The sequence below is a fragment of the Oncorhynchus nerka genome, linkage group LG12 (genome assembly GCF_034236695.1).
Source record: "Oncorhynchus nerka isolate Pitt River linkage group LG12, Oner_Uvic_2.0, whole genome shotgun sequence".
NCBI lineage: Eukaryota > Metazoa > Chordata > Actinopteri > Salmoniformes > Salmonidae > Oncorhynchus > Oncorhynchus nerka.
In genome coordinates this window covers 62,076,682-62,099,690 of record NC_088407.1, presented here as the reverse complement: position 1 = coordinate 62,099,690, position 23,009 = coordinate 62,076,682, and the positions used below count along the sequence as shown (strand labels likewise).

Genomic DNA, 23,009 nt, shown 5'->3' with positions numbered 1-23,009 from the left:
AATGGTTCCCCCCAGGACTCATTCTGTAATGCAGTTAAACAGATGTTTAATGAATATGTTATTTCCTCATTACTGGCAGTGGGATGGGGTAGGGGGGGGTAGAGTGGGGTAGATAGACAGCATAACAAAGTACCAGTTTTACTATTCCTCTCGCCCGTGGGCCTGAGATTGTGTCTGCCTCGGACGTCAATATTACATCCCTCACCCACCACAGGCAGTCTTAATAAGGCACCAGGCTAGGAGATGGATCAGACTCGGCAATTACAATTCTTCCAGAATTAGTTAATGGAATCTGTAGAGCAACATTTATATATCAGTGGTGGCTGCCTAATGACTTTGTTAAAATAGCAGCAGCAGCTGTATAAAAATGGCTTTCTATGAATTGCATAAATATAGGATTTCTGTAATTTGTTTTTTTCTGTTTTATGTAATTTTTGTGTGTTGGTCTGGAGATTAAGATGGCATTCTGGGACAAATTGTCATATCATAGGCTGCATTGTTTGAACAGGATTGTGGTGATTAATTTTGCACGCGCGTTCGGGCGGGCACTCTCCTGGAGGAGGGGTGTCTGAGCCTCATTCCGCTCTCAGGTCCTTTTTTACCTCTCTCCTCTTCTCCTCTCTTTGCTGCTGTTGCTGCCTCTGCCTGATTGGAGAGTTTAAACAGAAATGGGTGCACATTGAGGAAGGTTAGTTTACTAGCTGTTGGAAGGCACATACTAGGCATTATGAATACATTTATTATATTTTAATAATTCTATACAGTACCAGTCAAAAGTTTGGACACCTACTCATTCTAGGGTATTTCTTTATTTTTACTTTTTTCTACATTGTAGAAAAGCAGTGAAGACATCAACACTATGAAATTACACCAATGTAATCATGTAGTAACCAAACAAATGTTAAACAAATCAAAATATATTTTATATTTCAGATTCGTCAAAGTAGCCACCCTTTGCTTTGATAACAGCTTTGCACACTCTTGGCATTCTCTCAACCAGCTTCATGAGGTAGTCACCTGGAATGGTTTTCAATTAACAGGTGTGCTTTGTTAAAAGTTAATTTGTGGAATTTCTTTCCTCAATGCGTTTGATCCAATCAGTTGTGTTGTGACAAAGTAGTGGTGGTATATAGAAGACAGCCCTATTATGGCAATAACAACTCAAATAAACAAAGAGAAACGACAGTCCGTCATTACTTTAAATCCGGTCAATCCGGATATTGTCAAGAACTTTGAACGTTTCTTCAAGTGCAGTCGCAAAAACCATCAAATACTTTGATGAAAGGGGTTGAGACCTCGTCAGTTGTACAACTGAAGGCCTTCAACTGAAATGTGTCTTCCGCATTTAACCCAACGCAACCCTCTGAATCAGAAAGGTGTGGGGGGCTGCCTTAATCGACATCCGTGTCTTCAACCAAACTGACTCTCATGAGGACTGCAACAGGAAAGGAAGATCCAGAGTTACCTCTGCTGCAGAGGATAAGTTCATTAGAGTTACCAGCCTTAGATTGCAGCCCAAATAAATACTACAGAGTTCAAGGAACACACATCTCAACAGCAACTGTTTAGATGAGACTGTGTGAATCAGGCCTTCACAGTCAAATTTCTGCCAAGAAACCACCACTAAAGGACACCAATAAGAAGAAGAGACTTGCTTGGGACAAGAAAATTTGATTCGTGGAAATCCGTCCTTTGGTCTGATGAGTCCAAATGTGAGATTTTTGCTTCCAACCATTGTGTCTTTGTGAGACGCAGAGTAGGTGAACGGATGATCTTCGCATGTGTAACGGTTCTCTTGTGGTGAAGGATCCGCCAGTCAGCCAGGATCCGCCAGTCAGCCAGGATCCGCCAGGATCTGCCAGTCAGCCAAGATCCGCCAGTCAGCCAGGATCCGCCACTCAGCCAGGATCTGTCAGTCAACCAGACTCTTCCAAACATAGAAATAGACAAACCAGACACACAACATAGAATGCCCACCCAGCTCACGTCCTGACCAACACTAAAACAGGGAAAACACATACGAACGATGGTCAGACCGTGACAGAACCCCCCCCCCAAGGTGCGGACTCCGAACGCACAACCTAAACCTATAGGGGAGGGTCTGGGTGGGCATCTGTCCGCGGTGGCGGCTCTGGCGCTGGACGTGGACCCCACTCCATAATTGTCTTAGTCCACCTCCTTAGCGTCCCTTGAGTGGCGACCCTCGCCGCTAACCTTGGCCTAGGAAACCTAACAACGGGCCCCACTGGACTGAGGGGCAGCTCGGGACTGAGGGGCAGCTCGGGACTGAGGGGCAGCTCGGGACTGAGGGGCAGCTCGGGACTGAGGGGCAGCTCGGGAGTGAGGGGTAGCTCGGGAGTGAGGGGTAGCTCGGGAGTGAGGGGTAGCTCGGGAGTGAGGGGAAGCTCGGGAGTGAGGGGAAGCTCGGGAGTGAGGGGAAGCTCGGGAGTGAGAGGAAGCTCGGGAGTGAGAGGAAGCTCGGGAGTGAGGGGAAGCTCAGGCAGGTTGATGGATCTACCGGATCCTGGCTGGCTGGTGGTTTCGGCAGATCCTGGCTGACTGGCGGATCCTGGCTGACTGGCGGATCCTGGCTGACTAGCGGATCCTGACTGGCGGATCCTGGCTGACTGGCGGATCCTGGCTGACTGGCGGATCTGGCAGATCCTGGCCGACTGGCGGATCTGGCAGATCCTGGCCGACTGGCGGTTCTGGCAGATCCCGGCTGACTGGCGGATCTGGAAGAGTCTGGTTGACTGGCGGATCTGGAAGAGTCTGGTTGACTGGCGGATCTGGAAGAGTCTGGTTGACTGGCGGATCTGGAAGGGTCTCTGAAGCGGATCTGGAAGGGTCTGGTTGACTGGCGGATCTGGAAGGGTCTGGTTGACTGGCGGATCTGGAAGGGTCTGGTTGACTGGCGGATCTGGAAGGGTCTGGTTGACTGGCGGATCTGGAAGGGTCTGGTTGACTGGCGGATCTGGAAGGGTCTGGTTGACTGGCGGATCTGGAAGGGTCTGGTTGACTGGCGGATCTGGAAGGGTCTGGTTGACTGGCGGATCTGGAAGGGTCTGGTTGACTGGCGGATCTGGAAGGGTCTGGTTGACTGGCGGATCTGGAAGGGTCTGGCTGACTGGCGGATCTGGAAGAGTCTGGCGGATCTGGAAGAGTCTGGCTGACTGGCGGATCTGGAAGGGTCTGGCTGACTGGCGGATCTGGAAGGGTCTGGCTGACTGGCGGATCTGGAAGAGTCTGGCTGACTGGCGGATCTGGAAGAGTCTGGCTGACTGGCGGATCCTGGCAGACTGACGGATCTGGCTGCTCCATACTGACTGGCGGCTCTGGCTGCTCCACACTGACTGGCGGCTCTGGCTGCTCCATATAGGCTGACAGCTCTGGCGGCTTCTTACAGACTGGCAGACTGTATCATTAAACATGGATCGCAATCTACACGCTGCATTTTGGTCCGACTCTCCTTCACCACAAGAGAACCGTTACAGCATGTGTCGTTCCCATCGTGAAGCATGGAGGCAGTTTGGGGGTGCTTTGCTGGTGACACTGTCAGTGATTTATTTAGAATTCAAGGCACACTTAACCAGCATGGCTACCACAGCTTTCTGCAGCAATACACCATCCCATCTGGTTTGCGCTTAGTGGGACTATTATTTGTTTTTCAACAGGACAATGACCCAACACACCTTCAGCGTGTGTAAGGACTATTTGACCAAGAAAGAGAGTGATGGTGCTGCATCAGGTGACCTGGCCTCCACAATCCCCCGACCTCAACCCAATTGAGATGGTTTGGGATGAGTTGGACCGCAGAGTCAAGGAAAGTCAGCCAACAAGTGCTCAGCATATGTGGGAACTCCTTCAAGACTGTTGGGAAAGCATTCCTCATGAAGCTGGATGAGAGAATGCCAAGAAGGCCAAGGCAGAGGGTGAATACTTTGAAGGATCTAAAATATATTTGATTTGTTTTAACACTTTTTTTGGTTACTACATGGTTCCATATGTGTTATTTCATAGTTTTGATGTCTTCACTATTATTCTACAATATAGAAAATAATCAAATAAAGAAAAACCCTGGAATGAGTAGGTGTTTCCAAAAATGTGACTGGTCCTGTATGTAGCAGCCATACAATCATGTTCATGAGCTACTATACATGTGTAATGTACTTTATCCCTTTACACTTGTGTGTGTATAAGGTAGTAGTTGTGGAATTGTTAGGTTAGATTACTCGTTGGTTATTACTGCATTGTCGGAACTAGAAGCACAAGCATTTCGCTACACTCGCATTAACATCTGCTAACCATGTGTATATGACAAATAACATTTATTTGATTTGGTATGCTTTATATGACATAGTTTTGTTTCCCCTATTTTTCCTAGCTTGGCCCAAAAACAGGGTTGCGTGTCTGTTTTCCAAATGTGATACAACAGAGCACTAAGCCACAAACACTGTCATATTATCTAAAGATCCTCAGTGTTCAGCCTACTGTCCTGTCCTGGCCACAGCTAAGCCCTGGGGTGTCAGTGTTACTGAGCCAAGGCCAGCTGGAACCCTCTGTCACACCAGACCAGGCCGGGACACCACTTCATGGGCTTCATCCTAGCCTCTTCAGGAATGTGTGATTCTTTTCCAGCCATGTCTCTCTCAGAGCGCCACTCTCTGGGTGAGGGAACAGTGGTGGGCCGATCTGCGATGGCACAGCTGTGGCATTGTGTGGTCCCTGGGGTGTTGTGTGACAGTCCATCCCCTGGTCTGGCTCTTTGTGTTGCCTCATTCACTACACATTCACTACAGACGGCTGCTTCCGCTGGTGGTGGCGCTTTGTGTGGTATTATTGTGGCCAGCCCAGGCAGGCATTTGGTGCTGGGCTGCAGTGTAGTGCTGGCAAGCCTCTGGCCCATGTCTAGGAACTGAGGGGGTAAATGAGGCATTTTCTGCTTTGACTCTTCAACGTGACAGTGGCAAGCTATTAGTGTCCTACTGTCTGTCCTTGTGGAAGACACTGGTAACTACAGTGCATTCAGAAAGTATTCAGACCCATTTACTTTTTCCACATTTTGTTACCTTACAGCCTTATTCTAAAATTGATAAAATGATTATAGTTTCATTTTTTTTCTCATCAATCTACACACAATACCCCATAATGACGAAGTGAAAACGGGTTTTTAGACATTTTTGCAATTGTATTAAACATAAAAAACAGACCTTATTTACATAAGTATTCAGACTTTTTGCTATGAGATTCAAAAATTGGCCTCAGTTGCATCCTGTTTCCATTGATCATCCTTGAGATGTTTCTACAACTTGATTGGGGTCCACCTGTGGTAAATTCAATTGATTGGACATCATTTGGAAAGGCACACACCTGTCTATATAAGGTCCCACAGATGACAGTGCATGACAGAGCAAAAACCAAGCCATGAGGTCGAAGGAATTGTCCGTAGAGCTCCGAGACAGGATTGTGTCGAGGCACAGATCTGGGGAATGGTACCAAAACATTTCTGCAGCATTGATGGTCCAAGAACACAGTGGCCTCCATCATTCTTAAATGGAAGAAGTTTGGAACCACCAAGACTCTTCCTAGAGCTGTCCGCCTGGTCAAACTGAGCAAATGGAGGAGAAGGGCCTTGGTCAGGAAGGTGACCAAGAACCTGATGGTCACTCTGACAGAGCTCCAGAGTTCCTCTGTGGATATGAGAGAACCTTCCAGAAGGACAACCATCTCTGCAGCACTCCACCAATCAGGCCTTTATGGTAGAGTGGCCAGATGGAAGGCTCTCCTCAGTAAAAGGCACATGACAACCCACTTGGAGTTTGCCAAAAGGCACCTAAAGGACTCTGACCATGAGAAACAAGACTCTGGTCTGATAAAACCAAGATTTAACTCTCATTCAAGGGTTTTTCTTTATTTTTACTATTTTCTACATTGTAGAATAATAGTGAAGACATCAAAACTATGAAATAACGCATGCAATCATGTAGTAACCAAAAAAGTGTTAATCAAATATATGATATATTTGAGAATCTTCAAAGTAGCCACCCTTTGCCTTGACGACAGCTTTGCCCACTCTTTGCATTGTCTCAACCAGTTCATGATGTAGTCACCTGGAATGCATTTCAATTATCAGATGTATCAGGCCTTGCTAAAAGCCTTGTTAAATAAAGGTTACATAAAAAATAAAATTAAAGGTTTATTTGGGGATTTTCTTTCCTTCTTAATGTGTTTTGAGACAATCAGTTGTGTTGTGACATGACAGGGGTGGTATACAGAAGGTAGCCCTATTTGGTAAAAGACCATGTCCATATTATGGCAATAACAGCTCAAATAAGCAAAGAGAAACGACAGTCCATCATTACTTTAAGACACGACGGTCAGTCAATAAGTACAATTTCAATAACTTTGAACGTTTCTTCAAGTGCAGTCGCAAAATCCATCAAGCGCTATGATGAAACTGGCTCTCTTTAGGACCGCCACAGGAAAGGAAGACCCAAAGTTACCTCTGCTGCAGAGGATAAGTTCATTAGAGTTAACTGCACTTCAGATTGCAGCCCAACTAAATGCTTCACAGAGTTAAAGTAAACAACACTCAGTAAACAATCTCAACATCAACTGTTCAGAGGAGACTGCGTGAATCAGGCCTTCATGGTCGAATTGCTATAAAGCAACCATAGCAACCACTACTAAAGGACACCAATAAGAAGAGACTTGCTTGGGCCAAGAAACATGAGAAATGGACATTAGACCGGTGGAAATCTGTCCTTTGGTCTGATGAGTCCAAATTTGCTTTGTGAGATGCAGAGTAAGTGAACGGATGATCTCCGCATGTGTGGTTCCCAACTTGAAGCATGGAGGAGGAGGAGGTGTGATGGTGTGTCGGCTTGCTTTGCTGGTGACACTGTCGATGATTGATTGATTGATTGATTGGTTGATTTAGAATTCAAGGCACACAACCAGCATGGCTACCACAGCATTCTGCAGCGATACGCCATCCCATCTAAGTTGAGGTTAGTGAGACAATTTGTTTTTCAACAGACAATGACCCACCACACATCCAGCGTGTGTAAGGGCTATTTGACCAAGAAGGAGAGTGATGGAGTGCTGCATCAGATGACCTGGCCTCCACAATCACCCAACCTCAACCCAACTGAGATGGTTTGAGATGAGTTGGACCGCAGAGTGAAGGAAAAGCATCCAACAAGTGCTCAGCATATGTGAGAACACCTTTAAGACTGTTGGAAAAACATTCCTTAAGAAGCTGGTTGAAAAAATTCCAAGAGTGGGCAAAGCTGTCATCAAGGCAGTGGTGGCTACTTTGAAGAATCTCAAATATAAAATATATTTTGATTTGTTTTAACACTTTTTGGTTACTACATGATTCCATATGTGTTATTTCATAGTGTTGATGTCTTCACTATTATTCTACAATGTAGAAAATGGTAAAAAATAAAGAAAAATCCTAGAATGAGTAGGTGTGTCCAAACTTTTGACTGGTCCTGTATGTAAATGTGATATTTAGTTGTTTTTAATTTTTTATTTTTTTTTCCTAACAATTCTAAAGACCTGTTTTTGCTTTGTCATTTTGGGAATTTGTATGTAGATTGATGAGGGGAAATTTTTAAAATTTTAATACATTTTAGATTAAGGCTGTAACGTAACAAAATGTGGAAAATGTGAATGGGTCTGAATACTTTCCGAATGCACTGTATATCTGTTGGTTTGAGGACAATGTCTACATGGTTTGTGGTTAGGAGTATTTATGGGTATTTGTGTTTCCTTGAAGGTATTTGTTCTTGTTCTGGTTACTGACTTAAATACTTTCTTTTAGGATATTTTATTTTACAAAGTGAATTATTATATGATTTCGGTAGATTTATTTTACTTCAATAAGAGCTTGATGATTATGGTTCAAATTAACAGGATTTAAAAAAATATTTTAATGAAATTAATCTCCCAATTCATGAAATACAATTTATTTACATAATTTCTGTATAGAATTCCTTTAGTTACCCTAGTGATGAGACTGAGACATTCTGGCAAGCTGGATCAGTTCAGGGTAAAATACCCATATATTATTCTCCTGCCATGTCTCAACATTACAGCTATTGTCACTGAGCCACAACATTACAGAACAGCAGCACCCTGCACCACATTGAGCTTTGATAACAGGAAACATGGCCACAATGGTGTCATATTCTCTCCCTCTTCATCTCCCTACCATGGGAGTAGCTAGCCCCATCCCCAGCCCAGAGAATGAGCCATGGAGGCGCTGACTGGGACCCAGGTGGTCCTCTGCAGACAGACAGGTAATTTCAACCTAAGTGTACACACATCACTGGGTTTTAACACACTGACAGGCCCTGAGAGAAAGAGATGTCAGCCTCTCAGAAAGAGAGGACAGGAGTGTGTGTGTGTCTGTCTCGACAGGCATGTCCGTAGAAGCCATAGCGAGCCTGGTGTAATAGCCACATTACTTCCAAGGACCCCCACTACTGCTCAGCACCCTGCTTTACCCCAAAACCAGCACCCCTGCTAAGTGTGTGGGCTGGGTGTTAATTGCCACACAGGGGGGTAGAATTGAGGGCGAGGGAAAAGTCCCCATCCACCCCCTTCTACCGTTCAAGTTGCAGCTAATTCCTGGAGCCATGCAGTGAGAAAGACGCTGCTATCTCTTACTAAGACTGACCCCCCCCCCCCACTCCCACCACTAGACACGCCCCCCACCCCAGCCCTGCATCACATAGAACACAGAGCAAAAAGACTGGCAGAAAGGAGAGGGAAAAATGAAGGAAAAAAGTCATCAGCAAGCAATACTTTTTTTACTCTCCTCCCTCTCCTTTTTTTTCTGATTTACGGCGCTTTCCTCAGAAAGCTCCATTGTTCCCCTAGCCTAAGTCTCATCAGGCCTTTTGTGGCTGACTATCACAGCGGCAGGCAGAGAGCTGGAAATGTATAAATGGTATCATGCCTTGTGATTAATGGCGGTACTTATGAGTCAGGTCTGATAACGGGCCTGCTCTCTACTCAATTTCAGATACCGTTAATGGAATCTGTCTTCTGCGATTGTAATGTGAGAGCGCCTAATTTGCTATGGAGCTTGAAGCTGTCACCGGCAAGGGATTGTGGGGTCATAAGGGACCTGGCAGCCGTTTGGCCTGCAGCTTGTATCTGCCGTGCTGAATAGAGCAGCTCTCTGCCTGTCAGTTAGCTGATAGGCTGATGAGGACTCTAAGCCACTCTACACAATGGCAGAAACGGCCATACTGCCTGACTTCCTTAATTGTGGAGCCCGCTCATATTTCAGAGCCAGCATGCCAGGGACTGGGCGGATTTTTTTCTTCCTCTTTTCCCCCCTCTCTCCTCCAACTTTTTTTCTGTTTTCTTCATTTCATCCTCACGTACTCTGACCCCCCCCCACTCACACATCTCTGTACTATTTGAGTTGTCTTCCCCTTCTCCTCCTCATCATTTGTCGTCCCTCTCCCTCTGTGTCTCTTTTTAGTAAGTGGTGGGTCCTGCATATGACAGATTTATCCCAAGTTTGCTTCAGTTACCACTAAAGAGATGGAAGAGAGGAAGAAGGGGGGGGGACTTTTCAAGTAAAGGAGTACTTCTCCCATAGTGGTTATCTATGTCAGGCTGGCGGATGAATTTGCTTCTGGAGAGAGAGGCCTGAAGGATGTGGTATGGGAGTGGTCAGAGCTTTAGATAGTTCCTATGGCTACGAAAATAGAATTGTTTCAATGACCGGTACATTTTCAAAAATATGTCAATGATTTTGTTTTGCAGTCGTGGTCAACCATATCCGTCTATCATCATTATGAGTTTTCTAACTTTGGATAGCCACGAACCATACGCTTACCCATACCTGAGGTTGGACATGTGGTCACCCCTGTACCTGACCCCTCTGCCACTCCTCCAGACTGGCCGACCCAGGGCCAGGTGCGGTGCTGGCTGGGGGGTGTTTGCTGTGTTCAGGCCCAGCTGGCAGTGGTCGGTGGTAGCCGAGGTCTTCTCCCTCAACCTCTTCGTTGGGTTCTTCTCCCTGACTGCCAGCTTCCACTGTGCAAATAGTGCCCCCCAGAGGAGTCAGGTAACTACACCATCCTTCTATACCATCCATCCTCACACAGGACAAGACATGCATATCAGCCACCTGAAACCAGATAGACCGTTCCATTGTGATATCACAACTGTGTGCCCGAGGAAACTATATGGTACAATTTATAGAAATATGGTATGTTAATATACAGACTGTTTATTTTTTCAATGACAAATGCCATATGTTGATACATTTAAGGAGTTGTTCACGATTTTACAACTTGATGTTAGACTACTTTCAGGGTAACCATCTATCGGCCAAGAGAAACTAATCCAGGTTTCACTTTTCTTTAAACAGCCACTACAAACGTCTGCTAACCTTAGCCACCTTAAGCTAACAATCAATGGATGTGATGGGGGCATGTGAGCATGTTTTTACAAAAATTATGTCCAAATCACCTGAAATCAAATCAACTCCATATTTGGTTTGCTGTTACTTAAAGGTGAATTGGCCATAAACATTTTTTTAACATGCTCACATCACTTCCATTAATTGTTAGCTTGTGGTGGCCAAAGTTAACTGAAGTTTGTACTGGCTGTTTAAAGAGAACTGAACCATGGGTTACAGTTAATACTGGCCCATAGACTACTTTCAGGGTGAGGAACCATCTAACTACTCCTTTAAGTCAGGAACCAATACACACAGTCAGTCAGGAAAGCTAAGGCCAGCTTCTTCAGGCAGAAGTTTGCATCCTGTAGCTCCAACTCCAAAAAGTTCTGGGACACTGTGAAGTCCATGAAGAACAAGAGCACCTCCTCCCAGCTGCCCACTGCACTGAGGCTAGGTAACACGGTCTCCACCGATAAATCCATGATTATCGAAAACTTCAATAAGCATTTCTCAACAGCTGGCCATGCCTTCCGCCTGGCTACTCCAACCTCGGCCAACAGCTCCGCCCCCCCCGCAGCTCCTCGCCCAAGCCTCTCCAGGTTCTCCTTTACCCAAATCCAGATAGCAGATGTTCTGAAAGAGCTGCAAAACCTGGACCCGTACAAATCAGCAGGGCTTGACAATCTGGACCCTCTATTTCTGAAACTATCCGCCGCCATTGTCGCAACCCCTATTACCAGCCTGTTCAACCTCTCTTTCATATCGTCTGAGACCCCCAAGGATTGGAAAGCTGCCGCAGTCATCCCCCTCTTCAAAGGGGGAGACACCCTGGACCCAAACTGTTATAGACCTATATCCATTCTGCCCTGCCTATCTAAGGTCTTCGAAAGCCAAGTCAACAAACAGGTCACTGACCATCTCGAATCCCACCGTACCTTCTCCGCTGTGCAATCTGGTTTCCGAGCCGGTCACGGGTGCACCTCAGCCACACTCAAGGTACTAAACGATATCATAACCACCATCGATAAAAGACAGTACTGTGCAGCCGTCTTCATCGACCTTGCCAAGGCTTTCGACTCTGTCAATCACCATATTCTTATCGGCAGACTCAGTAGCCTCGGTTTTTCGGATGACTGCCTTGCCTGGTTCACCAATTACTTTGCAGACAGAGTTCAGTGTGTCAAATCGGAGGGCATGCTGTCCGGTCCTCTGGCAGTCTCTATGGGGGTGCCACAGGGTTCAATTCTCGGGCCGACTCTTTTCTCTGTATATATCAATGATGTTGCTCTTGCTGCGGGCGATTCCCTGATCCACCTCTACGCAGACGACACCATTCTATATACTTTCGGCCCGTCATTGGACACTGTGCTATCTAACCTCCAAACGAGCTTCAATGCCATACAGCACTCCTTCCGTGGCCTCCAACTGCTCTTAAACGCTAGTAAAACCAAATGCATGCTTTTCAACCGATCGCTGCCTGCACCCGCATGCCCGACTAGCATCACCACCCTGGATGGTTCCGACCTTGAATATGTGGACATCTATAAGTACCTAGGTGTCTGGCTAGACTGCAAACTCTCCTTCCAGACTCATATCAAACATCTCCAATCAAAAATCAAATCAAGAGTCGGCTTTCTATTCCGCAACAAAGCCTCCTTCACTCACGCCGCCAAGCTTACCCTAGTAAAACTGACTATCCTACCGATCCTCGACTTCGGCGATGTCATCTACAAAATGGCTTCCAACACTCTACTCAGCAAACTGGATGCAGTCTATCACAGTGCCATCCGTTTTGTCACTAAAGCACCTTATACCACCCACCACTGCGACTTGTATGCTCTAGTCGGCTGGCCCTCGCTACATATTCGTCGCCAGACCCACTGGCTCCAGGTCATCTACAAGTCCATGCTAGGTAAAGCTCCGCCTTATCTCAGTTCACTGGTCACGATGGCAACACCCATCCGTAGCACGTGCTCCAGCAGGTGTATCTCACTGATCATCCCTAAAGCCAACACCTCATTTGGCCGCCTTTCGTTCCAGTACTCTGCTGCCTGTGACTGGAACGAACTGCAAATATCGCTATCTGAGCAGCTAACCGATCGCTGCAGCTGTACATAGTCTATTGGTAAATAGCCCACCCATTTTCACCTACCTCATTCCCATACTGTTTTTATACTGTTTTTTATTTATTTACTTTTCTGCTCTTTTGCACACCAATATCTCTACCTGTACATGACCATCTGATCATTTATCACTCCAGTGTTAATCTGCAAAATTGTAATTATTCGCCTACCTCCTCATGCCTTTTGCACACATTGTATATAGACTGCCCCTTTTTTTCTACTGTGTTATTGACTTGTTAATTGTTTACTCCATGTGTAACTCTGTGTTGTCTGTTCACACTGCTATGCTTTATCTTGGCCAGGTCGCAGTTGCAAATGAGAACTTGTTCTCAACTAGCCTACCTGGTTAAATAAAGGTGAAATAAATGAAATAAAAAAATAAAATAAAAAAGTCTCGTCTTGTTGTTGTCAGGTTGCCCATTGGGGGGCGCTGTGCTGTGGCCTGGGCCCGTGTAACCAGCACACTCTGGTGTTGTACGTGGTGGTCATCATTCCCAGGGTCCTGCTCCACCTCTGCTCTCACAAAGTAAGTTTAACGACACACCGCTCTTTTCCATCTGAGTGGCCATAGAGACGTAGGCCAGTTTTTCTGCCTATCTGTTGCTGGGGAGACCAGACTTCCCTCTCAGGCCTCCTCACTCACCTACAGAGGACTGAGTACGGCACCTTTAGCCTGGTACACACTTATATACATTTACATATACTGTACCAACATACATTACAGTATATTGGAGCTGTGGGAGGTATGGTAGTGAGTATTGATGTGTTTCTTTCTTTAATAATTGACCCTAGGCCAAGACAGAGGGAACCTCACCATGATGCTAAAGTGAGTATTATTCACTTTATTTTACAGATGAAGTCATTGCTATAGCATGAATCTTAATTCAACAGTTTGTTTACACATTGTTTCCATTTATTTGAGCTTTTAGGGTGTTTTATTTCGAAATAGTTTTCTGGAATATTACATTAAATGTTGAATATTGAAGGTTATTTATTGGATAATGTGATCTGTAGAAGTGAAAGAGTTGTTTTCTAATGCGTTTGACTCTAGACAGACCGGTTTAAACATCAGACAACCCATCAGTTCTGTTCTGAAGGAAGGAAACCATCCATCGCCAGTACTGGAGGCCGTCTCTCCCTCTCTTTCTCCTCTCTCCCCAGCTTTTGTTCTTCCCGCTCCCCTCTCTACCATCAAAGCAGAACTGAACCTGCTTAGAGGACCACATCTCTGTGTTCTGTTTCTCCAGCAGTTTGAAATGATCACTCAGCTCTGGTGTTTAAGCATGACAAGCTGTGATGACAGACACTGCAATATAGCTGGAGAGATTGTGTTTTCCTCCAACAACCCCTCTATCCCCCCCTGTCATCCAACTTCTAGTATTTTTCTACGGCTGACGCTTCTTAAGACCCCCCACCACCAACCCCCTCAGCCCGGCCCCACCCACTTCCATCACCCCCGCTGGTTGATGGACAAACATACCTTCAAGATGAGGGAGAGAGGCAAACATGGCAAGCATGTCACATTGGGGACGTAAACCTCCCTAGAGAAGCTGACAGTCTTACACACATATGCACATAACACACACACACACATCGGCCTACACTCAATGATATGGAGACTCAATACGCTGTCAAAAAGAGATGGGTATTAAAGAAGAGGCAGGGAGCTATCTCTGCTCCGGGGAAGTGTCTGTGACTGACAGGCTCTCTGACAGGGGTTGGGTGGAGGCCACATTCATTGGTGTCTGTCAATCGGATGGAATGGTGCATACAGTCATTAAAGTTAGTCTGTTTGATTGGGGAGGGGTCAGTTATTTGTGTCTTCCAGTCACAAGAAAGGGAAGTGGGAGGTTATTCAATAATTGCTGTTCTTCAGTTTGATGAAGGTTAGAGAGATGCGGGTCATGGAGACATTGGTGACTGCTAATCAGAGTTTTTTGGGTGTGTGTGTGTGTGTGTGTGTGTGTGTCAGGGCTCAGCTGACCCACTGTATGGCTGACCTGTCCCTCTCTGTGCTGGTCCTGGCTGGACTGGGCTTGTTCCTCTCCTCCTGGGACAGGTAAGGAAACACACCAGCCAGACAGAAATCACTCGCTCAGACAGGCACAATCCAAATCCATATACACTCACTTCATTCCTTAATGAGAAATTAAACCATTGCCAAGTGCTTTTAACATGAAAATAAACTATTCGACCTGTCGTGCTGCCTTTGCACTGTACAATTAAAAGAAGAAAGGGAGATTTTGATGTGTGTTTGTCTACTAGTTGTAATGATGTGTATGTGAATGCATGTATCTGTATGTAGCAGTGCTCTCTGATGCAGTAATTCATTACAGTAGTGCCTATGCTGGGGTCGGTTGGGTGCCACTGATAAGGCAGAGCAGAGCCAGGCAGTCCCCAGGGCACAGCCAACCCCCTGCCTCTCCCTGCCTTCCCTGGGGGGCACCCAGACACACTTGGCTTTACAGACACACAAGCATGAACGTGCGCAAACATACGTGGGTCATTCCATTGAAATTCCATGAAAATGTCAGCAAAGTTTTCTGAAATACAGCAAAAATAAATATGTACTTTTATTTCCACTTTTTGTTTTCAATTTCCATGTGTTTAGATTACCACTAGGGGATAGTGTTTTGTCGTTCTTTTATATAACCATTTACAACTGTCCTCTGCGTTGTAATGGTGATGTGAGGCAGAGTGGTAGGCCCCGTCACACAGTGACTCACACTCTGTCATCCAGACCCAGCATTAGGAAAGCAATCATGCTGTGGGCTACAGAACGTGTTCGCTGTGATAGTGTGTCTGTCTACGGGCGGAGTGACGTTATCTCTCCTGTACCTTGATACATTTGGGAGGGAATTGCACTGCAAGTACTGTATTTTCATGTACTTATTAGGAGATTGAAAATAAATGTGATTTGAAAAATGAACAGCTACCCTGCACATGTATTGTTGTTTTGGTTCTGTACTCCAGCACTTCAGATTTTAAATGAGACAATGGCTGAGATTGAAGTGCAGACTCTCAGCTTTCATTTCAAGGTATTTTTGATCCAAATCGTGTGAACCGTTTAGAAATTACAGCACTTTTTATACATAGTCCCTTCATTTTATGGGACCAAAAGTAATGGTACAAATTAACTTATTTGATTACATCAAGCTTGTGACTCTGCAAGCTTTTTGGATGCATTTCCTGTTTGTTTTGGTTGTGTTTCAGGAATGAATGGTAAATAATGTATTTTAACAAAACAAACAGCAAATGCATCCAACAAGTTTGTAGAGTCACAAGCTTGATGTCATCATTGTATGCTAAGAATATGGGACCAAATACTACACTTTTGACTACTTTAATACACATATAAGTGAATTAGTCCATATACTTTGGTCACCTAAAATGAGGGGACTATGTACAAAATTGCTGTAATTTCTATACATTTCACCCGATATGGATGAAATTACCCTAAAATTAAAGCTGACAGTCTGCACTTTAATCTCAATCATTGTATCATTTCAAATCCAATGTTCTGGAGGTAAAAGAGGTAAAACAAAACAAAAATGTGTTACTGTCCCAATAATTACACAAAGAACTGTAAATGCTATTTCTGTCTATATACAGTAACTATGTGTAAGGTCAGTGGTCTTACGGTGATGAATGCCTGTCTTTTCCCTTCAGGATGCAGGGTGTTGTTCCCTGGCTTCTAACGGCCATGCTACTACTCTACTCCCTGTTCTTCACCTGGAGAGCCAACCTGGACACCAGCAGACAGCGGACCCCTACTGCTGGGAGTGGTGAGTGATGGGGCTTAGTTAGGGCAGGGAGATGACTGGATGGGCCTGAGTTGGGCTGCCACAGTCTCCTCGGCCCCAGGTAAAGGCTGTGTTGTGTGTTTAGTCTCTCTGGTGGAGCAGTTCTGGCTTCAGAGTGATGCTGTGGTGTGTGTGCTGGCTGGGCTGGGCCTGAGTTGGACACACACAGGCCTGGGGAGGAGGCTAGGCCATGGAGGTCTGTGGAGGGCCGGAGGCTCTTCACTATAGGTCTCCTGGTACACATGGTGCACTCCAACCATCGGTAAACATCATATCCAGTAAAATCAACTGACTTTGGCTTGATGGCACCATCCTGTGTGTGGTGTTATAACACTAGTATCTTTACCTGCACCAACTGATTTCAGGATGACCGACAAACTGTCAAATAAATGTTGTCTTGTAGCTAAAGCTCGTGTCAAACTCAAGAATATTTATTTTTGCGGGAAATAACGATCTCGGGCGACATTGAAATGACTTTAACTAAATCAAAACTGTGTAGAAATGATAATGACCTACATTTATAGTCTCATCACTCTGTCTAGCTCACTAACAGTCATCAAACGGAGGCTTGGCCGTCAGGGAGCATCGAACCATTTTAAAGCGATGGATAGAGGACAATTCTTTTGCCGATTTAGACGGCAAGGAAATATAATCAATTTTAAGTGCTGTCCTCTGGACCTCGATTGAGACAGTTTGCCCCTCGGGCTGCATTCTGAGTTTGATACCCCTGGGCTTAGAGGGTCACACACAAAACATCTTGAGAATTTTACTGGCAAAAATCTCTGCACTTGTTTCACCTGAGCTAACCCAATCATTTTCTCTGTACTTCAATCTGGGGCCCTGCACTCCACATGCCAGGTATTTTATCCTCCCGTCTCTCCTCATCCCATGGTGGGGGCTAAAGAGAGGCACGGTTAGCACATAGATTCCACTGTGAATGCTGAGTGTGAGATGTTAGCCGTGAGAGGTAGCAGATTACACCAGTGTGGTGCTGCGCTCTGCCAGGCAGACTGAGGGAGCATCACACAGCTGCTTTGATCAGGGGGAGGGCATACGCTGTCAGACCCATCACACCTGTCTACCTGCGATTAGATAGACAGAGCTGGGGTGGGGGCACTGACAACTTACCACAGAGGCACTTGAAAGCATACATAGAGTACAAAACACACACACACACACGGAGACCATCCTCAGTAGTGGAGATGGACAAACATAACTCCACTCAAAAAAAAAGTACACAGACACACAGTTGTAAGAGAATATATAACTCCTGTTGACTTGTAGAGGTTTGTGTTGCATCCCTCCCAGGGAGTGTGATCAGAGCAGTAACAGTGTGGTGGAGCAGTTTGGGCGAGAGCTTCTGGTCTCTGTCCCTCCAGACTCTATCATCCTGACCCGGGGAGACCTCCCAGGGAACTCCCTGCGTTACTGCCAGAGACGTACGCCTCGTTGACCAGGAGGTTACTACTTTGTCACTTAATGTCATTTGCATTGGTTTTAAGTCCAGGTCAGGACTTCCATTCATTCAGCGTCATGATAACAGCATTGTTAGAAGCATTTTGGTAGAAGATCCTAGTAAGACTCCTGTCTGTTGACCTCTCTGCTCCTCCAGATGATGATGTACAGCTGGTACGTGGCCAAGCTGGGCCAGCATCACCCTGGGGTTCACTTCCCAGGGCTCTGGTGGCTGGGCCAGCATCACCCTGGGGTTCACTTCCCAGGGCTCTGGTGGCTGGGCCAGCATCACCCTGGGGTTCACTTCCCAGGGCTCTGGTGGCTGGGCCAGCATCACCCTGGGGTTCACTTCCCAGGGCTCTGGTGGCTGGGCCAGCATCACCCTGGGGTTCACTTCCCAGGGCTCTGGTGGCTGGGCCAGCAGCACCCTGGGGTTCACTTCCCAGGGCTCTGGTGGCTGGGCCAGCATCACCCTGGGGTTCACTTCCCATGGCTCTGGTGGCTGGGCCAGCATCACCCTGGGGTTCACTTCCCAGGGCGCTGGTGGGACCCGGTCCACACGGAGGAGAAAGACACCTTCAGTCTGGAGCAGTTCCTCTCTCACAACACACAGTGAGTCACTGGGAGAGAAGGGAGGGAGAGAATACCATAGAGATACATACAGTGTCTTTCTTTATTGAGAATGTATGGACTGACTGAATGGACAAGTGAGAAATAGAGAGAGTGAATGAAGAGGACAATAATGGACTGAGTAGAAAGTGAGTGTAACCGATGTGAAATGGCTAGCTAGTTAGCGGGGTGCGCGCTAATAGCGATTCAATCTGTGACGTCACTCGCTCTGAGACCTTGAAGTAGTTGTTCACCTTGCTCTGCAAGGGCCGCGGCTTATGTGGATCTATGTGTAGCGATGCTTCAAGGGTGACTGTTGTCTATGTGTGCAGAGGGTCCCTGGTTCGAGCCCAGGTAGGGGTGAGGAGAGGGACGGAAGCTATACTGTTACATGAGGAATGGTGAGATTGTTGAGAGCACTGAGAGCACTGAGTGGTTGAAACAATAAGGAGGAGATGAAACATAAAACCTACAGCATTAAGGACTATAACACCAGGCTACAGCCCCGTGAGGAGTCACAATACCACAATACTTCAGATATATTCAGTGTATTTATGTTTTATCCATCTGACTATAGTACTCGAAGGAAACAGAGAAAAAATGGGTTGGACAGGACTCCTGTAAATCCCCAGCCCACCAGGGGGCAGTGTTTGCTTGGCCAACAGGGGGGCAACACTGACCAGTGGGATCAACCCTCTGGGTACAGCACTGGAGAGGAGAGTGGATCAGTAGGAATGGGAGAGAGCTGAATGATAGGTGTATGTGCATGCTTGTGCTTGTTGGGTATGAGGTGGATGCACATGTGCTTCCCATGTATGCCTATTCAGTTCTATCAGAAGTCACCTGGGGTGAGAGTGAGTTGTGTTTGAGGGGAGATAGATAGCTGAGGGTAGTTCCCTTTAGGGGCTCCAACACTGTGGTTCTGCTCTGTCCACCTCAGCAGCATGGTCACGGTGCCTGCTTGGTTGTGTGTGTGTCTGCAGGGGGGCTGTGCTGGCCTGCATCGGGCTGCCTGACCGGGACCCCAGCTGGGAGAGGAGCTTTTCTCACTGGCTCCTGGGTGTGTGTGACCACCTGGTGCCTGCCCAGGAGCCCTTCCACCCGGAGGAGTGGACCCGCCACACCCTCTACATCTGGACCGAGCCACACAACAGGTACACAGTATACATACAGCCCAGAGGGCCCTCTGGATAGGTGGGGGGCCTGCTCAGCAGGAGAGGCCTACAGTTCATGGGGAGTCTATGGTGTTCTGCTAGCTGCCATGGAAATGGTCATACTGTATGCCATAGCATGACAAACATGCTAGGCCTGTTAGTTAGGAATCCTGTGATCATACATTTCTATAGCAGAGTAAGAATCTTCTGTTCAGTGATACTCTTTGGTGTTGACTATTTCTTCTCTGTGGTCTTTCACAATACCGGCAGAGACTTAACGGATGTTCCTACAGCAAGGTTTCCTCTGTTCTCCGTGCTCTGATCCAGCAGCTCTTTTTGCGTTATACCAAAGCAAGACATTAGGCCTCCAGCCATTTGAAATGAGGCTAAAGATGAAACATAATTAGTTTCTTATTGCGTTTTGTCAATAAGTGTGTCAAAAGTGGAATTAGTCAAAGCTCCATTTTTCTGTTGCCGTTGCCAGCCGTCCCTCATTCACTGCAATAATCATGGCTGAATACTGTGACGTTATTTCCCCCACTACAAGCGTGTCCGGCGATGCCCACAAGCCAAATATTAGCTCGGAACCCTGCTAAAATATTATTTTGAAGAAGAGGTCGTGTTTATACGCAACAACATGAAAAAGGATATGTGGTTCCTTCCATGTCTAATGTGCTGGTACTGTTGCTCTACAGTACTGTACTGTATATTCACATTGGCTTTGTGAAAACCTAAACCCAGCACACTTTGAACAATGTGTATTAACATCCCATAGTGATACATGAATGAATATGATTGTGTGGAAGGAATGATGCATGAGAAAAGCCCCGGAGGTGTGGAGATATAGAGCTGTGTCTTGTTCCATTTACCACCCAGGGTCCTGGGTAAGGGGGTCTAGGAGATGTGGCCGGCCAGGTAAAGTAAAGAGTAAACACTGAAGACACTGACTCTCTTTTCTCTTGCAGTCACTGTATATATGTATAGTTTACAGATAGAGCCTCTCTGACAGATCAGCCTAGTCTGCCAGCTAAAACATCTACGTAACCCACTCTGGTGTGGTAGAGCACCAGCTATTCTACATGAAATGCTGTTGTGTAGCTAGCATCTACATAAATCACTATATTCTCCTAGTGCATCTCTGCAGATAAATCTCCACGGTTCATCCATCCAGAACTTAGCTCTGAGCCTGTGATATGTTCTCTTTGTTTCAGGATGAAGACGGCTTTCTTTCTGTTTGACCTGGCTGAGAGGATCCAGGGAGAGGAGAAAGCTCGCCTGTTTGAGCTCTCCTACACAGAGAGTCAGTCCTCCCATAGCAAACAAATAGGAGTATGAGCATTAACCATAATCACATACAGTATATGGTCAAGATTTGTACAGTGGTGCTTGTTATGGTCATTGTATACAAGTTGTGTTCTTTGTGATTGACAGCTATGTAAGGAAATCGTGGAGAGGCACACGGACTCCCAGGCCCCCGGGGTGGTGTTGTCCAGACAAACAGGACCCTGACTGCACCTCACACTGCGGGAATGTTTTCCACTGGGGACGTTACATGACTTTTGCAACCTGGACTGAACCCAATCAAGCTGTTCATCTCTCACACACACACTCTTTTATTGACTATTTCCCTGTCTCTCTCTGTATCTCTTTCTCTGCCTCTCTCGCGGCTTTTAACGTTGTGATTATGTGGCCTCCAGCTTTAGTTCTTTAGTTCTCCCATTAGGACGGTCAGGCTGAGATTGAGGGAAACCCAATGTGTGCACAGAAATGGAGGATTAGAGCAGGCTCTTAATCTAGGACAGACTTGTGCCGTGCCACGCTTTCCTCTGGACTCTTAGCATGACCCAGGCTCCAAATCACCACCGCTGCCCACCGACTATCCATCCGGCTGACCCAGGCTCCAAATCACCACCGCTGCCCACCGACTATCCATCCGGCTGACCCAGGCTCCAAATCACCACCGCTGCCCACCGACTATCCATCCGGCTGACCCAGGCTCCAAATCACCACCGCTGCCCACCGACTATCCATCCGGCTGACCCAGGCTCCAAATCACCACCGCTGCCCACCTACTATCCATCCGGCTGACCCAGGCTCCAAATCATCACCGCTGCCCACCGACTATCCATCCGGCTGACCCAGGCTCCAAATCACCACCGCTGCCCACCGACTATCCATCCGGCTGACCCAGGCTCCAAATCACCACCGCTGCCCACCGACTATCCATCCGGCTGACCCAGGCTCCAAATCACCACCGCTGCCCACCGACTATCCATCCGGCTGACCCAGGCTCCAAATCACCACCGCTGCCCACCGACTATCCATCCGGCTGACCCAGGCTCCAAATCACCACCGCTGCCCACCGACTATCCATCCGGCTGAGATGGTCCTTTAAAAAACTTTTTTTCTCCTTTTGACAGCAGATCTATAATCCCTCACGGATTTAAATGACATATTAAATGTTACAATGCCAGGGACGCATTTAGAGGTGCGTGCTCCTCCTGTGATGCACAGACACGAGGACAGAAACACACACCACACACACACACACACACACACACACACACACACACACACTGAACAGTGGAGCGCTTTCATCTCCACAGAGACATTTTGTTGCGCAGACATTGAGAGTCACAACTACGCTAACACAGACAGAGACATTGCACACAGACATGCAAGGGTCCTCAGCAGGGACTCATTCCTCTGTTCTAGGAGAGACCTACCTCGCTCACCTTCCATTCCCTCGTTCCTCTGTTCTAGGAGAGACCTTCTACCTCGCTCACCTTCCATTCCCTCGTTCCTCTGTTCTCAGAGAGACCTTCTACCTCGCTCACCTTCCATTCCCTCGTTCCTCTGTCCTCGGAGAGACTTTCTACCTCGCTCACCTTCCATTCCCTCGTTCCTCTGTCCTCGGAGAGACCTTCTACCTCGCTCACCTTCCATTCCCTCGTTCCTCTGTTCTCGGAGAGACCTTCTACCTCGCTCACCTTCCACATTCTGACTGTGAACATGCTATATTTTTCTGCTGTCCACAGATTAAAATACTCTAACAAAGATTCATTTTTCCACTTAAAATGTTCTCAGAGCTTTACTTTTTTTCTACTGTGTTTATTTTTTCTATGAGACATTTTATTTCTGGTGTAAGTATTTATTGATGTATACAAATATGACAAATTAATATTAGAAGGAGATGCAAAAAAATCTATGAATCTATAGTACAATGTACAGATGTTTAATATATTTTGTGTTTTTTGCTCTGTCACCTTACTTTATCATTTACCTTTTCTTGTGTCCTTTCTTCTGCTTGAATCTCCCTCTATCTGTCTCCCTCTCCTGTCTCCCTCGCTCTCTCTCATCCCTCTCTTATGTCCCTCTCTTCCACTGTCTCCCCCCCGCCCCCTGTCTCTGAGAGTCGGTTGCCCACCCC

General features: G+C 46.5%; 1 protein-coding gene across 1 annotated transcript in view; it reads left to right on the top strand.

The window, feature by feature from the left end:
- Positions 1 to 21,088, top strand: part of tmem260 (transmembrane protein 260) — a 36,192-nt gene extending 15,104 nt beyond the window's left edge. The window contains 17 exon segments of the mRNA XM_065025005.1: positions 9,926 to 9,963; positions 9,966 to 10,096; positions 12,971 to 13,234; positions 13,351 to 13,360; positions 13,363 to 13,384; positions 14,531 to 14,617; positions 16,228 to 16,313; positions 16,423 to 16,575; positions 16,578 to 16,623; positions 17,670 to 17,795; positions 17,797 to 17,821; positions 17,974 to 18,428; positions 19,409 to 19,579; positions 20,445 to 20,473; positions 20,476 to 20,494; positions 20,791 to 20,908; positions 21,011 to 21,088. Coding sequence (XP_064881077.1) covers positions 9,926 to 9,963; positions 9,966 to 10,096; positions 12,971 to 13,234; positions 13,351 to 13,360; positions 13,363 to 13,384; positions 14,531 to 14,617; positions 16,228 to 16,313; positions 16,423 to 16,575; positions 16,578 to 16,623; positions 17,670 to 17,795; positions 17,797 to 17,821; positions 17,974 to 18,428; positions 19,409 to 19,579; positions 20,445 to 20,473; positions 20,476 to 20,494; positions 20,791 to 20,908; positions 21,011 to 21,088 — 1,858 coding nt within the window.
- The last annotated feature ends 1,921 nt before the right edge of the window (positions 21,089 to 23,009 follow it).